The sequence below is a fragment of the Lepisma saccharinum genome, chromosome 27 (genome assembly GCF_977018435.1).
Source record: "Lepisma saccharinum chromosome 27, izLepSacc3.1, whole genome shotgun sequence".
NCBI classification, from domain to species: domain Eukaryota; kingdom Metazoa; phylum Arthropoda; class Insecta; order Zygentoma; family Lepismatidae; genus Lepisma; species Lepisma saccharinum.
Window position 1 is genome coordinate 10,944,621 of NC_139255.1, and position 18,842 is coordinate 10,963,462.

The 18,842-nt window shown below is 39.7% G+C and overlaps 1 protein-coding gene across 1 annotated transcript in view; it reads right to left on the reverse strand.

Annotated features, from left to right (window-relative positions):
• Nucleotides 1-18,842, reverse strand: part of LOC145979960 (retinoid-inducible serine carboxypeptidase-like) — a 38,892-nt gene that overhangs the window by 13,380 nt on the left and 6,670 nt on the right. The window contains 5 exon segments of the mRNA XM_083112900.1: nucleotides 1,181-1,354; nucleotides 2,197-2,401; nucleotides 6,591-6,701; nucleotides 8,437-8,667; nucleotides 13,479-13,708. Coding sequence (XP_082969026.1) covers nucleotides 1,181-1,354; nucleotides 2,197-2,401; nucleotides 6,591-6,701; nucleotides 8,437-8,667; nucleotides 13,479-13,708 — 951 coding nt within the window.

Sequence of the window (18,842 nt, forward strand, 5' to 3'; positions counted from 1 at the left end):
CTCACTTCAATTTATCCTCATCTTGACATTTGAGGGGGTTTTGCCCTGTAAACCCGTTTTTTAGCTGAAACAAAAGAACACGTATTTCTTTCATTGGGCCCCACTATACACCTGCCAAGTTTCATGGAAATCGGAGGGGCACAGTGGTCAGATCCTCACTTCAATTTGTCCTCATCTTGACATTTGAGGGGGTTTTGCCCCCTAAAACCGTTTTTAGCTGAAACGAAAAGACACGTATTTCTTCCGTTGGGCCCCACTATACACCTGCCAAGTTTCATGGAAATCGGAGGGACACAGGGGCCAGATCCTCACTTCAATTTGTTTTCATCTTGACATTTGAGAGGGTCTTGCCCCCTAAAAACAGTTTTTTAGCTGAAACAAAAAAACACGTATTTCTTCATTTGGGCCCCACTATACGCCTGCCAAGTTTCATGGAAATTGGAGGGGGACACTTAGATAACCTCGCTTGTTAGTCTTACACTTTGTAATTATATAACACTGCATATATTATAATGTTCTATTTTAATTTGCAAAACTGTAACTGTAGAACAATTGTATAATTTTTGTATAACATTTCTATCTTGTTATATGTGTTAAAGGTTTCATCCTGGAATGGAATGTCTCACATTTATGTGTGTTTTCATTTCCAATACATTCGAATGAATACATATTCGTTTCAATGGCGTTTACAAAATCACCTCTAACATTTTATGTTAAACAAGTAAGATTTTTTTGTGCTCGAGTGTGTTAGCCGATGCGTAGCAAAGTATTTTAGGAACAACACTTGAAAAAAAATTCTTGTAGGACTAACTAATGAAAAATTTCTTTGTAATCGAAGATCATAATACCTTTTAAGGTGTGGTAATATTATAATGGGATTGAGATATGAAACTCTCGGATCCGGATCCGGATTTTCGGATCCGGATCCAGATCCGGAACATTCAGACCCGGATCCGGATCCGAAATTTTTGGATCCGGAACTCTCGGATCCGGATCCGTTTGGCCATCCCTACTATACACCTCCTACTCCCATTCCTTTCACTTCCGGGTACCCTGATAACCCACTCAACTTCTACTGCAATGTGGCCCGGGGCCTGAACCGAAGAGTGCGAGGCCAACTCACGGCAATGTTCTTACCATTTATCTTTGCCCAAACCGAATAGTGTGAAAATGCTCTTACCAAAGCTGGTGACCGGTTTCATGAAGACAGCCGAGAGGGCGCTGAAGACGGCATTGCTCTGTCCGCCCCACGTGACCCCCGCCGGGATTCCCAGCTGCTGCTTGATCTGTCCGTTCATGATGTCGTCGAGGGCGTCGCCCATCCTCTGCTGCACGTGGCGGTGGTACAGACGCTCTAAAACGAAAGAAACGCCCATCTTATCTACTTGTGAAAGAAGAATCAAATGTACGAATTCAAGATATCCATTAAAACACCTTTGATGTACTCTGTTTCAATGACAATTGAAAAAAATGCGTTCCATTTTACTCGTGGAAACACATACTGGTTTGAATTCCACCTTAAAGTGTAGATCCAGTCCCGATTAGCCTTCTATGCATAAAATGGACTTAAAACTCAAACTCAATAAATGAATCTAATCAGTGTGCAAATTAACGGAGTGAAGAGGGGATTCCCCCACAACAATTTTTTTATCCCCTTTACAAAGAAAAGAATCCCTTGCAGGGATGTTTTTATACCCCCAAAGAAATTGAAAGTATATACGTAGCATACAGTATACCATTTCTTAACTATGGAACAAATACCACTTGAAATCATTTGGGAAACAATTATTTGACTTTTAAAACAATTGCATCCTACTTCGCGTCTGAAGTTTTTTATTGGCACAGAAGGAAGGACATGACAAGCACATACCGAACTCTTTTTCAAGTCTGCTGATGAGTATCAAAATAATCTTTATTTTATTGGTTACCGAGTGAACTTCAGTATCATGGTTTAGTTAAGATTGAGACTGATTCTGATGATGATTAGGATTATTGATATTTTTGCTTCTCGAAATATTGAGTTGACTGCTTGTCGACTATGGAAAGATGCAATTGACCTACAAAGAAGTTTTCATCAAAATCGCAGCCAGCACCAGCCAAACTTTAACGAGACACTGAAAATATCTCCGAGATCTACCGGTAGTTCGCAATCGACGATTTGGGGATCTCTTGCCTAAACGATCAGCAGCCACTCGCCAATAGGATCGGTGAAGTTCTTGAGCCCATAGTACTGAATGTACAGAATGTTGTAGAAGTCGACTCCGTGCGTCACATCCTCCACAATTCCCTCCGTGTAGCTCCACAGGTTGGTGGCCTCCGACCATCTTCCACTGTCGACGGCGGATTTCGTCGACTCGGCGTATTCGTTGATGGAATTATAGCCGTTTGTGTCCACAATGCCCTGAATGTAGACAAAATGAGACAATACATATTGAGATTCACGCAGAAGGCACTGACAACGTCCAAGAAAACTTAGTGGGGTGTCAGAAGCATGAGCGTCGTCACAAATCTTTGTATGGGCCTGGCAGGTAGTTTACATAAAATTAAATAGTAGGAATAAAAAAATATCAAATGACAATTGTTTTTTCAAAATAAATTATAACAAACCATTATTTAATTCTTCATTTATATTATTATTATTATCATCATCATCATCTATGTACAGAGATTTCTACCAGATGAGTGATTAATTATGTAGCACACATCTTTCTTTTTTTCTTTCTTATTTTACATCTGCAGTTAGACCTATACACTGCAATTCATAGCTATTCATTGCTTATAACTTTTACACCAAATTCTTTGAAAATATGGAAGAAATTCATGTCGTAAAAGTTTACGTTGTGTGACTTCTCACATAAAAATATATATTTTGAAAATTTTGAAAATCCACGGAGTCATTTAATTCTTTACAAATCAAAAACATGTAATTCTGGTCAGATTTTTAAATTTTTGCACTCAATGTTTTGATATATGGTTTACTTATTCTGTAAAGAATTTTAACAACTTTATTTTTGGTAGGGCTTGTGAAAATAATAACCCTCATTATTTGAAATTAATGATATCAATTTTCAAAGAGGGCCAACTCACCCACCCTAACCCCACCCCCTAGCAACGCTCACTGTGCAGTGGGGCAAGAGTATTTCCTGGAGGCAATGGCATTTAATATGCTTTTAAATACTATATTTCAGGTGCAAAAGTCCATATTGGCCTAAAAGATTCATTCATGTAGGCCACATTGCACAGTGGTTCTTATCCCACTTTTAACTGAAAATCCAGTCCCGATTAGACTATCTGTGCATAAAGTGAACTTAAAAAACAACAATTCAATAACAATTAGTCATCTGGGTTCTCTTTGCTGAGAGAAGGGTTGTAATGGGGCAGCTGATCGATTCAGGTGGTGTGACTCCCCCCCCCCCCTCCCAAGGATGGATTCTACACACGAAATCTACCACATAAACTTCAAATCTACTGAACTTGTGAGGAAAATGGCGAAAAAGATAATGTCATCACTTCGAAAAGTTATGCTAAATCTTCATGCAACTGAAATTAAAAATTAACAATTATAAAGTGTAGGGCTACTATGAAGCACGTCACTGCTAAGATATTGAGAAATATTGATAAAGAGAGGTTAATGGTCTGGATAAGAACATTTTCAAATAAATGTAAACCACCTTATTGCAAACTGTGCCGTCTAGGGGAATGAAGAACTGAAGGACAAAGAAAAATAAGGAGAAGAAGAATTCTGGTAATGGTTGAATTGACAGAAGAAGTTTCCTTTTTTTTCTTTTTTTTTAAATTTACAGAGCACAACAAAAGAGCATCTACAAAAAACAGTCGGGCCGCGATAAGAAGCGGTGTGCAATCAGAACGCAGAACGGCAGAACGTGACCCAATGCTGTCTCCTCGTTGGCTGCCATGTGGCTGGGGGTTTTCTGTGTTGCGACGTTCGCACAAACAGGCGGACAGGCTAATCAGCTGTTGGCAAGCTCTGGAAAAAATAAAACGTCACCCGAAATTAAGCACGTACGTACGTATCAGTATGCTAATATATGTTATTTCCGTCGTAAAGTGATAAATTAACGAATCTAGAAGTTTGAATCTGAAGTTTCTTGTAGGTTAACGTTAACTTCCCGTGTGAATTTTACTTTCTGGCAAGCATCAAGCATGAAACATTTTCTCTTCCTGCTCTACAGTACACAGCAACCAAAAACCTTCACTCAAAGAACCTCTGTTGTGTTTTTATTATGGTACATTGCAAGCATCACCTACCGGCATCTTTTTACTTGTGTTGTATCCTATCACAATTACGTCTTGTGTTATGTACAACTGCGGCAAATCGTTCTCGTTTGATTTCAAGCCGCCTGTCTTTGCCTTCTTTGTCACACCGCGGCGTTCGTCATTTTCGCAACTCGATACCGACCGTAGCTATGACCGTCTATTTTTTTTGTATACGTAACTCGCCCTTTGTTTTGTAACGACATGGAATTTATACTTCTGTGACATTGTTGAAGCTTCAGAACGTATGTATTTCTTGAAAATTAGAGCAAATTACGTACAACTTGGTTACGTTAACAAGTTTTTAAATTATATTTTGCGGAACCTACAAAAATTTATCTCTAAAACAGAATTTCATAGAACTGAGTTACTGTATTCCGGTGAAGAATTTATCAAGAACAATTCAATTGTGTGTGAATTGATTGAGTTGGTGTTTTAAAGGCCACATTATTCACACTACGGCTAATTTGGAATGGACCTACAGTTGGAAGTGGGGATCCTGTGTACCAATTACTTTCTTTCTTCTTTCCGACATTGCAGTACAATTTCTCCAAACAACTCTTACAAACACACACACTCGAACGCCCGGTCACGCACAAAAATATTCAGTACAGAAATCGGACTGAATATTAAAAAAAAAAAAAAAAAAAAAAAAAAAAAAAAAAAAAAAAAAAACCTCACTTCACTTAGCCAAAAGCTCTCCGCCTATTAACGTTGTTCTTTCAAATATGAACAGAGTCGGAATGAGAACAATGGAAGTGTCTCGTTGTTGACTGTTTAACCAGATGTTTAATCCTACACGTGTTTCTGTGGGCTCGCGAAAATCCTGAAGTACGTCAATCCGGCAACAGCACGTCGCTACCAGAGCGGGTGGTTCCACGCCGGTTGCTAGCGCGTCCCGACTGTAGTCAGTGGCGTCCCTAGGCCCTTTTGGGGGGGGCTTCAGCCCCCCCAATCCCTCGATAAGCCCCCCCCCCCGCTTTTAGCTATTATTACATACAGTATTTCGAGAAAACATATTTGAAGAATTGTTAATGCAGGAACATACCTATAGATACAAAAAATTACCTGAAGAACTTGACATACACCATCACATCCATAGTACATTTAATGAACGCCATTCCCAAAGACATGTTTCCGAACTTATGCAGAATGTTGCAAATTGCAGTGACAATTCCTGTGACATCAGCATCGTGTGAGAGGAGTTTTGCTGTTTGAAGAGAATCAATACATTTTTACATAATAGTATGGGCCAAGACAGACTTTCCTCACTTGCAATACTGGCCATAGAAAAGGAAGAGTGTCATGAATTGTGTGTGAATTGTGTTTTTGATAATTGCGCAAGAAATTCGAACCGCAGAGTACAGCTGATACATAAAGACATAGTTCACCAGCATTAGAAAAACAGGACAAGAATATCCATCTGTTTTCATAAAAATTATAGCAGTAAGTCTATGTTAGTTTTAATTCCTTATGCTTGTTATATATTATTGTCTTATTAATCACTTTGCTATTTTCAAACATTAAAAATATTTACAATAGTAGTAAGTCATGTATCTGGTTGCAGCCCGCCCAAAGCAGATGGCCTAGTGACGCCACTGACTGTAGTACTAGGGCATGTTTAAATTCTGATAGTGAAGGGAAAATAAAATTATAAATAATTGTTAAAATAAGAGTGAACTTGATATAATATGTGATTGAGCCGAAAAATATAATAAATATAAGGAACTCATACACGAAATAATTATATAAAAAGAAGTTTATGTTATACTCACAACAGAGAAAATAAAATTAGGTGATACAAAGAAAGATCAGAGGTACAGATCTTTAATTACGTTGGAAATATGATAGACTGGAGAGGAGATATAGAACTAGGAATAAACAGGAAAGGATACCTACGTAGAAAATTTTATAAGCAAGTGAAGGATTTGATATTGAGGGAAGTATTAGAAGGTCATGCATTATGTATCAGTAATATTGTATGGTTCAAAAAGATGAGTAATGAGGAAGCAAGGTGTGAAAAGGATGTAGGTAGTAGAGATGAAGTTTGAAGCTGCACTAAATACATTTTGAAGACATTAGAGAAATGGTAGGAGAACATGATAGAATGTGGAGCCCAATATCGATGGTTTAGGAACCTGAAGAGGAGCACTACGGACAGTGAAAGGAGCAAAGAGGAAAGTGAGATTAAAGGAGTAGAGGTACGACGACTGGTTAGGAAAGAATTAGAGAAAAGAACGGAAAGGTTTGGTCACCACCCACCAGAAATGACTGGAGGATGGAAATGGCAGAGAAGGATGGCAAAATGTACTTACACTGTAGTGGAGGAAAGGAGCCCACGTCATGACAGAGTCGATGGGAGATATACAGGAATCTCCAAGTCACACACCTCGGAAGTCCATGCTGATCTCCCCACCCTTGATTGCCTGTAAGAAAATGTATATACATTTTTTATGTAATGATTCCGAATAGCTAATTATTGAGAACATTTATTGCTGATACAATAAATTATATGCTACAAAAATTACCAATAAAATACAATTTTGCGAAAATATTGTCTCTTTAGGTTAATCTCGACGACAAGGTTTTCTTATTCCTACGTGTTCAATCCTGAGGTCCGTTTGCTCAAGCTCTTCTATATTTCATCAGAAATTTTTAATCTCCCTCCCTCTCTATTATTTTCTTTATTTTTATATTCCTTCTCTTCTTCTTTATTCTTTTGTATTTAGAGAAGGGGCAGTAGAAGTTTTATATTATGTCCTTGTTATTTTTCTTTGCATTTCTCCATTTGTTCCTGTTTTCGTTAATGTATTCATTTATTTCGAACCTTCGCAATTCACATTTTGAATGAGTTAATATATTCCATTTTGAGCCAGCAACTGTTTTTCTCTCTTATTATCTTTCCAGTTACTGTTTCCATTCCTTCATCTTACCCAGAGAGTCGATTTACACAGGTTATTTTTAAATCCTTTTAATCTTCAATATCATCCTGTAGTGCCACGTTTCTCGTCTTTTACTTTCAGCGTCTGCTATTGTCCACGTTTCGCATCCATGAGGTACCGTGCTCCAGGCCAATGGCTTTAGAAACCTGTTCATCGAAACCGTATTTATATTCATGGAGATTCATGGATTGTTTCTTCTGGTAAAAATTCTTTGCCTGTGTCATCTTACTTCTGATCTACTTCCAGAATTTACATAATTAGTTATTGTACTCCAAAGAAAGCAAAATTCCTCCACAATATTGATTCACTTCTGCCCTATCAGTATGTTTGTTCCTATGGGCTGATATGTTTTGTTTCATGCGATTTCCTCACATTTATGTTCACCCCATTACCTCTCTGGAGGGATTCGTCCATTCCGTTTATAATTTGTTAAGACTTGCTTCGTTTTTACTTATGATTTCTGTCATTTGCAAGTCGGAACATACTAATTTCAGCTCCATGAACTAAAACTTGGACATGCGATTTCTCTTTTACTTTTACTTCTTTCATCGTGTTCTCATTCTGAAAATCAGGCCTCCCCGATGGCGCATTGGTAGCGTCGTCGCCTTGTAATCAAGGGATCCCAGGTTCGATTCCCGGTGGAGGCACATAGTGGTTCGGATCCCACTTAAAACTGTAGGGAGAGTCCCGATTAGCCTTACTGTGGATAAATTGGACTTAAAACACCAAATCAATCCAATCCAATCATTCTAAATATCAACATTTCATGTTACGAAATTCTTATTTGATGTTGTCGATGATGGGTCGTGGTGTATAATGATAAAGCAATTCTTATAAATGTCCACACCAAGGCCCAAACCAGTTATAATTACATGAATATTATTCTGGACACGAGGTGAAAAAAGTCTACCTACAAGTTATTAATATAGAAATTTTATATGTTATGCGAATAACAAAACCTCTCACTTCTTCACTTGTCCTATTGAGTGAATATATTTCATTTGAATTTTTACCACTACCTTCTATATTTGTTATATATTCAAATTAACTCAGACAAGAATGATTCAGAAGAAACTTTGCCGACATGAATTGAGAGCTTTTATTTAGTATAAAAATAACTAACATTGCTTTTCTTCCATCGGTAACAAATTTACTGGTAGAGAATGAAGACACGCTGAATCACGCACACAAAAACATCGAAACATTGTGAAGAAATTACCTGGTAGAGGTTCAAAGCATACTCGGAGGTCATCTTGCCTCCGTAGGACTCGCAGTAAACATAGAAAGGAACTGTTTGGAACTCCGGATGGCTGTCCATGAATTGGGCAGTGAAGGTGACAAGGTCAGTTGCTATTTCGGCATTGTTCGTTGTGAGGTAAGCTGAAGAATCCACATAACTGTAGCCAGTGCCGACTGGGTTGTCCACGAAAAGTACATTCACGTGGTTTACCTGTAGATATGTAAGAAGACAAAATAAGATTAGTACAGAATGTATTCAGAACAAACAAGGATAAAAAATGAGAAGGATTGTATTTTAATAATGGCAAGTGAAGGATTTTTCTCTCTCAAGCCCCATCTAATGAAGCCATTTCATTTTCAAAGTGTCTGAAAATGGGAATCGTACAGCCAGCGGCAAATATGATAGAAGGCAAAATGTCCATCAAAATGTTCATTTATTCTGATTTCAGAATAAATGTTATGAGTGAAAGAAAAGTACGAATAAGCTGAAGAAAACATCTCTTCCATCACAAGTACAATTCCATTTTGTAAAACCACACAGAATGGAGAGGGACAAAGAAGAATAAAAATAGCAATGGTCAAATTGTCTATTGTTAGTTTTGCAGATGATTGTACATACAAACCTATTTGCACAAGTACTTTCGTTACATTGTGATCCTTTTTTTTTTACTTTTGTAACTGCAACCGTGCTGACAGACTTCGATCTGTTTTAAACAGGAAGAGAACGGTCACAAGGGAATATTCATTACTGAACGGGGAATAGGTATTAATACCCATGGCCACACCTTATACCAGACCATGGAGGAACAACATTTTTTTACCCCTCTTGTGGTTTCATAGATAATTTTACTGTTAATAGTCAATAAACTCGATGTCATGGAATCACCGTACAGATGTTCATTGACCAGTGCCGTCTTCATTGACCTTCAAAGATTTTGAATATTCTCTGCGCCAAAGTATATAACGGCGTTCTTCGTTTCCCATAACGTAGTAGAAACGACAGACATAATAAATCTTTGAATGTAGTACATACCAGCAGAGACGGGTTAGTTCGGAGTTGCAAAGCCTCTTGCCACTGTTCCTCCATTGAACAGGATAGACGGAGGGTAGCGTAGGTAGGTGTTCTTCTCTTGTTCCCATGAGCATTGCAGGTGTCGTGAAGGATTCAAACCTCCTTTCGTGCTATTTTTGCTTATTCCATATCAACTTTCTTCTTTCCCCCATCCTCAAAGGCATGCTGTTGGACATTGCACTGACAATACACAAAGCAATGCAGACTGCTTTAGTTACAGTACTCGAAGTGATGGAGATATCGGGGGTTTGGCATTCGCCCAGCCATGGACGTCCTCAAGATTTTTTCCATGGAGGGGCAAGCAAGGTATTTTTTCAAGAGGGCAAAGGGGGGATATTTTCCCCCATAATAGTGATATCCCCTCAAAAAACACTGTTTTAGTCTGAAAGTATCATGTTGTTTCAACGCACTTATAATAATTAACATAAATTACTGTGACAAATGAAATTTTGTGTGAAATACTGTATATACTTTTTTAGGTGGACATTCATTTTCCAGGGTGGCGTTGCCCCCTTACCCCCCCCCCTTCTGGACTCCCATGCCCTCAGATAAAAAAATAAGCATAACGTCCCAGAGTTATGGACGTAGTTGCACAATGCTAAGATAAAGAGATTTCATATTAGGTCAAAAAGAGCTCCCTTCTAATAACGGTGCTCGGTCATGAGCTATGAGTTCGTATCCTGGCTAATGACTGGAAAAGTTTTCACACATGATTGACACACAGTTAACGTACACAACTTCTTTTATAATGAAAGAGGTTTGTTACATTGGCCTCTTTTTATCACCTTAAAAACATTCCATCTCGTTTCGCTAAGTCTGCCGATGCAGAAGGTGACGTTCTCGTCCACCTCCTGCCGAATGTTTTTCGTTGTTCCGTTCTTAACACGTGACAGGCTGAGTGGGATTAGATAAAGGGGAACAAGCTTAGAGCCATGGAGCTCATCACTGGTGCTTGGCGTTCCTCGTCCCGTCTCTCCCGCCGAGAGACGCAACCGTCTCACACATCGTTATTTGCTGCAAGGGCTGGACCCTCTGTTGTGCCGTACGGTGGGATCCAGGAGTATTACCGTGCAAATTGTCCATCACCATGTTCGTGCACTTTATTTGACGCAATGAGAGCTTGAAGAATTAAAGAAAACTTAAAACAAGCTATTGACAACTTTTGCATCAGCGTACATAAAGATCCATCTCTTAAAAACACATAGGATTTAAGAGAAAAATAATGAAAACAGTCATGGGCAATATGCACGCTAATATTCATGGATGCCACTGTACTTTCAATTTTGTTTTGAGTGTTTGGCACATTCTTCTCGAATGTGCCGATTCTAATTACCTCCGACAAGGGTTTTAACCTTTCAAACAATTTATCATCCATGTTGGGCGATGACAACAACGTTTTATCAAATGTTTTTAGCTTTTTGAGAAGAGCTGGTCTCTTCCACTGTCTGTGAGGAAGCTTTTGTGTTGTATTTGTCTTGTGCAGGTCCCTTTACAATCTTGCACTTTTAGTTTTTTCCAAGGGGCTTTTTATACCCCTTGATTTAACTTTCTCAGTTAGAATTTTATGTAAGGGGATATTACACCGCATACATTGAAGGGTGCAAAATGGTATTAAAGTGCCGACGTACCCAAAACTTTTAATTGAATCAATCATCAACCCTTTCGCGGAGAGATCCAAGAAGTTACCTGCTTACTCTGAGGCTATCTCAGACGAGGGATAAACGACGTTTGATGAAATATGGTAAGCATCCACACTATCTGCCATTCAAACAACCTCCGCTGATGTTAGTTCGATATATTTTAGACTTACAAAGAAAACACGGAATCGGGAAAAACCTTTCTTCGCTTACAGTACCGTATCAATCTATAGAATGTATAATTAATCTTTCACTAGAAGCTTCAAACTGACCAAGGGTCGTTCACTTGTTTTCACCAGCTGTCTATTCCTCTGAGGTATTTTAATTATGCATAGTTAAGTGTGTGCAGACTTCCTGATGTATTGAGGTTACAAGAGTTACAACAGGTAAACAGGTAGCAATCTGCTTACAAGAATAGGAAGGTAAAACTTGACGAATCAGCGTGGAGGAAGCTCCACTGACAGGGATTAGAGGAGCAGACAGGCTGAGTAGGGACACACTTTGGGGATTGGTTGGAGACAGTGAGGAGTACTTTGGAGAAGCTTGGAAGGAGTGTAGTCAGCCTGACTTAGGTCGACCAGCGACGCAGCCTGGAGAAAGTACAGTTTTATTTTACACTTCGATATTTCATTTGGCATCTATCTTCTACTCTAGACAGGTATTTATCCTAACCACACCATGCATGATTTAGGATTGAGAGTTCTAAAATCCACAGAGTGACTATTTGCCATTTCAGCTTGCTTTGGTTAGTGTATTTTTTTCAGGATTACCTTTCGCAGCTTAGCATCAGACTTGCCCTCATGGCAAGTGCTCTGACCATCTGAAGATGAATGATAATTAAGCTACATCACCCGTTAATCAATTGGGGGTGGCAGGTTCGATCCCGTCATACCTAAGGGTAGGGTACGATACCTAAGGGTCAGTGGCGTGGAGTGACTTTTTCAAAAGTGTTACCTGCCATCAGACGTTATCGTCTCCACCCTACCGCCCCCCCCCCCAAAAACATGCCTTTCATCTGGATTTTTGTTCTCTTCTTTTTTTTGCAATCCGCTCAATGATTTATTTAGCCACAATCACTCCTAGAAAGAACTACAACTCATGAGAGAGTTACCGCGAAAATCCAGTGAATAGTAGACGAGCCTTGTCAACCATCTCTGTTTCTTTGCAAAGAGGTGGAAAGGGGAAGATGAACCACACATTCGGGACAGTTTGACGTTTCTGCGTTGAGCAGATGACAGATTTCCCCTCCTCCATCGGTGGGAGGAAGTCCAGATATACGTACTACTGTTGCCAACTTAGATTTTAGGATCAAGTTTGGTCCAAATCACGAATCGCATCAAGTAATTATCTTTTCGTCTATTATTAAACGGTCTCAGTTGTAGTTAAATCCAGTTTTGGGTTTTCAGTCTAGCTCTTGTTGCTTCAGAGAAATAGTGTCCCCGTTTTAGGCGGGATTTAGATCTTTTCTGGAAATCCAATGTGACAACACTTGCTGATCCGGTACGCCGCAGCGGCAACAGGGCCCCTAAACAGGCATATGAATAACCCCCTAACACACTTGCCTCCAAGTCTTTCCCCGCCCCACTGTTCCCTTACATTGGCGCCCTTTCCTCCTGTTGCCTCTTGAGGGTAGCGGAACGGCCTGTCTCTTCGCTTTTGTCGACTGCAGACAAAATGTCCTCTGCAATATACACTCAACTGCAACGCTGTCGGTTAACTTATTTAACAATGTTGTTATTTTATTGAGAAAAAAACTTTTTAATTTCTTTACATTTTGCTGTTACCTGCGGTAACACCGGTTACATGCACGCCACGCCTCTGCTAAGGGTATGATACGGTACAGGCACCATACATTTGAATCAGCTTACATCGTCATCTCGACAAACTAACATCACCAAGCAACCAAAAAGAACCTTGCCGACCTCCGAGGCGGACTCGTTATCACAGCTCGCTACAACGCCAGGGGTACCGGGCTCGAATCCGGGCCCGGGGTGTGGGTGTATTTTGTGAGTGTCTCAGTTTCATCATTATATTATTACTCATAATCTTAGTCACGATTAACCAAACATGGCAGAAAAGCGTCGCTAAATAACAAAAATCAAATCAGAAAGAACCTTACAGGTTAGACAATAATACAGGTTCGACAGAATTACATAATTGCGTCACAACAGAATTGACATCATAATATGAGGGAAGTATTGCTTTTTAAATGAACATTTTAAACGTTGCATTACTGAATTAGGAATGTGCGTAACAACAACACACTGCAAACAAATGTTAATATGCCGTGATACAAAGAATTCTACGACTTACCCACGTGGGGTCCCTGGGGTTTAGGTTCCTGTCAAGAAGTCCCAGTTCCTCGAAATTGCCGTAGCCCGTGGAGGAGGCACCGGGTCCCCCCTGAAGCCACATGACGAGGGGGCGGGAGGTGTAGTCGGCGGAGGCCGTCGTATGGTACAGCCAGTAGAACATGTGGGCTCCTGTGCGGACGTCCACGTAGCCCCAATCCTGGTCGCCATCAGCTCGGTTCAGCTTCAACCCTGGAATGAACATTGCACCAGGGTAATCAACAGCAGAGTAACGCGTTACCTTATCGACACTTGCTTTGGTAACTTGTAACCAAAAATATGAGAATGATTGTAACGGTACTTTGTTTCTTTTTAATAACCCGGGGCGCAACAACCTTCACTCTCACCTGCTGAGGTGGGAGATCATTTAACCAGTTACGGACTGACTTGTGATCAGCACGACGAACCCCCAGCCGTTGCTGTAGGTTTTCATGACCGGGTTACGCTACTGATTCGTAGCTCCACAATTTCCTCACGATGTGGGTGGCCACATGTCCCATACACAGGCCGAAGTCTCAGGAGAAGAGTTGTTACGTTTCCCTCAGGAGACTCGAACCTGCGCACGTCCCAAAGCATGACGCCTTAGACAGCTCGGCCGCGGTGCGGGACTACATTATTGGCCTTACTTTGATAAATCCAGAATGGTTGATTTATTTTCCATGACAAACCTGTACATGTAAAGTTATATGGGGAAATATGGACTGTAGAGCACAGATGTGTTGCTTAAGTGAACAATTGATTGCCCTTGTTTTATGACAAATCTACAGTAGGTTCAGCGTTACTTCTAAAAGCAAAGTAAGATATAAAGTTACAACGGAAACTTTTGACAACAAAGATAGGAACGGTAAATGTAAGACTTATCCAGCTTTGACCAAGAACCAGGCGTTGTTTGCTGACCAATACATTATTACGCAAAGCAGAGGATGTATGTAGTCCCTCAATACCACCAGTATATAAGAACCGTGTAAATGTATTACGTAGATGCAAGAGAATGCCAAATGGAAGCAATTACGATGTTCCTTTCGGATTATGGATTATTACGTCACGGCAACTTGCCCAATCTCTTTACATGATGAAACTCTCCAACAAAAATGTTGCATTGAGCCTTCTCGTATCGAAACTCCCCATACAAAGCGTCGGGATTCCACAAGAAATTGAGGCAATGTCGACAATACTTAGAGTTTGGTTTCGAGCTTTGTCTCTTTTCCTCTAATGAGCTTAGAGATATGAAAAGTGTCCCTCAGCGAGAAGAAATGTCTAATCTTGCCTCCTGCTGAAATTCATTTCATTAGCTTTGCATGTAAGCGTCCCAGATGCTCTTGCACGCATAGCATGTCCGGACTACCTTAAACCGCCCTATCGCCCGACCCTGTGACCGAGTGGTTAGCACATCGCGCTGCGACGCCAAGGGTCCCGGGTTCGAATCCCGGTCGGGTATGGTTGTTTGTGAATGTCCATTTTCATCCATTTCATCATTTCATCACTCATCCCTATCTTCGCAAATTAGCCAAGAGGCACAAAACGCGAAGTAAAATAAACTAAATCAATCATTCAATCAATTAAACCGCCCTATCAATTAGCGCAATGGGAAAGCTGTAGATAAGGCTGCTTTCAGCATCACGAATGCACTTGTGAAAGCTGGCGAGCGCTGCGTGCGGTGCAAGCTTTCTGCTTGCACACTGCACCTAAGGGCCAGTACAAACAGCCGCACACGGGATCCGACACGACGAGTCATTTTTGTTCCAAACCGTCACAGGGAAGGTTTAACATTGTTCTCTTATGCGTGGCCCCACACCATTACGGACGAAACATTTGATTCGAGTCACGTTGCGACGGTTTGCGACAAAACAACGAAGGTCTGGGGAATTTGGTATCGCGTGGACCGGGTTGCGACATAACGATCTGCGCATGCACGAGTCCATTCACTTCAGTCACAGACCTCTAATTACAGACCGGAAATAGGGGCAAAAGAGTCCTATTTGAATAGCCTCTATGGCCACAGCAATAAACATCGCCGCAGTGCAAGGGCAGTGGGAATATTATATGGATTCAATTCAAAACATACGTGGTGTTTTAAGTCCACTTTATGCACAGTAAGGCTAATAGGGACTGGACCTACAGTTTAAAGTGGAATCCGAACCACTACGTGCCTCCACCTGGTATCGAACCCGGGAACCCTTGATTACAAGGCGACGACGCTACCTCTGAGCCATCGGGGAGGCCTTCAAAACATATAAATTGATACATTAATTATATATTAAAAATTGGTTCTGATGAATCGTTATCCGATTCCCAAACTATAAAAGACAGACCTAGATCTATTGCTTCCAGGATTCGAACCCGGGACCACTGGCATCGTAGTACGCTATGATAACCACTCCACCACGGAGATCAGCGCTTTCATGCATTTGTGTGTATATTTTGATGCATTATTAGCAGTTCATGCACTTGAATGTATTGCTGGAGTAAACATAGTTCTGAGCGCGCTGAAAACGAGGAATTTCATTGTAAATCCCCTACTATGAACAGAAAAACAACGGTTCAAAATCAACCTTACGGAGAATTGCTTTTTGAAACAACAGCAGTTATTCTTTCTTTTTTTTACGTCGCTTTTCTACCTCTTGGGTAGAAGATTAATTTCATGAACTTATTGAAATGGGTGGTAGGACAAACACAATCAATCATACACCGATGCATTGTTTAAGACTTGAAACTGGAACCTCTGATTTCGTAGCGCGTTTCGTTGACCACTCCGCCACGGTGACATACAACAACACAGGGTGGCCCAAAAGAAGGTATACAGTACCAGTGACTTTATTCATTAACAAGTAATGAACAATTTTAGTCACGCAAGTGTTTGTCGTACTGTGTGTCGCAGCCTTCAGGGAAATGTCCTCCATCAACATTGCAACATTCTTTTCATTTTCCTCAGTCATTGTAGTCTGTGGTATATACTGTATAAATACTTTTGGGCCACCCTGTTTTATCGGTATTGAACACATTTATTTTTGCCAAAAATTAAGACAGATTACTTTATTGTAATATGCATTGCAACCTCACTTACACATATTAAGTTTACAATATGCTAGAATACATATTTCTTATTGCTTTTGTTATCGAAATGAACATTTGAAACAAAGAAAAACAGGGAATGTGCAACTACCCTTCCGCAACCTTCTGGTGCCGCTTACAGTGCCGATTTACAGTTCGATTCATGGTGGAAATGCATCGTGTGGTGATTCGAAATCCATTTCACACAGTAGGCCTATTGAAGGTTATCCTGTATATCAATACAATGACCTTTGATTTTGACTTCTAATCGTGATGTTACAAGCTGTTGGAAAGATCAGCTCTATTTTGTAGTAAAGCATCTTGAAGCATCAAATTACTGAAGACTTATGGGTTTCACCATTTGATGTCTTTATTTCGACCAATACGATTTCAGGTAAAAGTTTGTAGCTAAACTTTATACATAACTCTCGGACGCTGCTTGAGAATGTAAACTATTTGGGGATTGATAAATGATTTTTTCATGGTGGTATCGTTTGGATTCTGTGTGAATAGCGTGTTGAATTGTTTGTTTTTCTAGTTTGAGATTTAATTAAATAAAGTTTGATTTGAGAATAATAGTTCTAGAGTTACAAGATTAAATCTCACTATACATTTTACATTTGATACGTGAAAGAGAAAGCGAAAAAAACGCTTGTGATTTCCCAAGATGGCTCAGGATGTGAAGATTAATGAAAAAAATTAATGCAATCAATCCAGAGTGATATAAATGTGATTGTACTTGAACAGTTAGCGGAAATGGAAGTTAGTGATAAGACTTCTTTCAAAAGAGGTTGATCTAATGAAGAATGCACGGAACCTGAAGTGGAGAAAACCCCAAAAAATCCGAAAGTAAGTGCAAGTACAAAGGTTGGTGTTGCTAAATATAGAAATGAGGCATATGATATGTCTTTATATTATGAGGGACATCAAAGCCCATATATCGTGTTGGTGGACAGTACATTACCTGGATCACAGAGCTTGAATACGGTAAAATTAGGTTATAATTTGTGTAAGGAGAAGGTTGATGTTGAATTCGTTAAACAAAGTGGTTTGAAGCAGACAAAATTGACATTTCGCACAGCATATGATGCAAATAAATTTGCTAAAAATAAATTCATCAAGGAAAAATACCATTTAGAAGCCAGAATTTCTAAAAGTCTATTAGCGAGAGAAGGATTAATATATGGTGTACCTACCGACATCCCAGTAGACGACATAATCGAAGACATTAGAGCTGAAGTTCCAATAATAGATGTAATAAGGATGAAGAAAACTTTTTTCAATGAAGAGGGGGAAGTAAGGCAAGAACCTACTAAACTGATTAGTGTAACATTCCAATCTCAATAGTTATTAAAAGAAGTGAAGTTGTGGAGCCAAATATTTGAAGTGAAGCCAAAAGTAAGATCTGTGATTTTATGCAAGAAATGTTTCCGTTTCTCACACTCACAAACACAGTGTAAATCCTCTCCCGTGTGTTATAGATGCGGTCAAGCGGAACATGGAATCTGCAATGCCAGTCCTAAATGTATTAATTGCAAGGGAAACCACTTATCTACCGATAAGTCTTGTGTAAGATGGGAACAAGAGAGAGAAATACAAAGGCTGATTGCTTATAACAACATCTCCTATCAAGATGCAAGGAAACAAGTACTTTTTGGAATTGATCTACGAAATGAACAGCGAACATATGCGACCTCTGCTAAAGACTTTCCTAAATTGCTAGAGATAAGAAAGGAATCAATAAACAAGGAAAGCCCTTGCACATCAGAAAGTCCTACTACAATCAGATTAAATTCAGTTACAGATTGGGAAAATAGAAGAAATTACACATATCTGAGTAACCTCTGTTGGAAGAAAGTGCCACCAGAATCTGACCGGTCTTATGAAAGTTTTAAAAAACAACACGGGGAAAATTTTAGACTGCATTCTGCTTCACAATTGAGGAAAACAATTAAACCTGTTTTGATGAAGGACAAAAATAAACACAAGGATCCACAAATTGCGTCAACATCATCAGCAGTGGCTAATTCAAGTGAACCTGTGAGCACGACGTGTTCCTCTAAGGAACAGGATAGAAAATCAGATTCGATTGGACGCCGGACAACAGCGGAGAGTCCTACTCAGAAAGTATCGCTAGTAAATCTGCTACATCTAATAGCTGAACTTACCACAACAATTTCAGTGAGTGATGATTTATTATATATTAGGAAAATAATCTTAAATGTAACGAAATTTCTGTACAAATTTTGAAACTAATTCAAGACTTACAAGATTT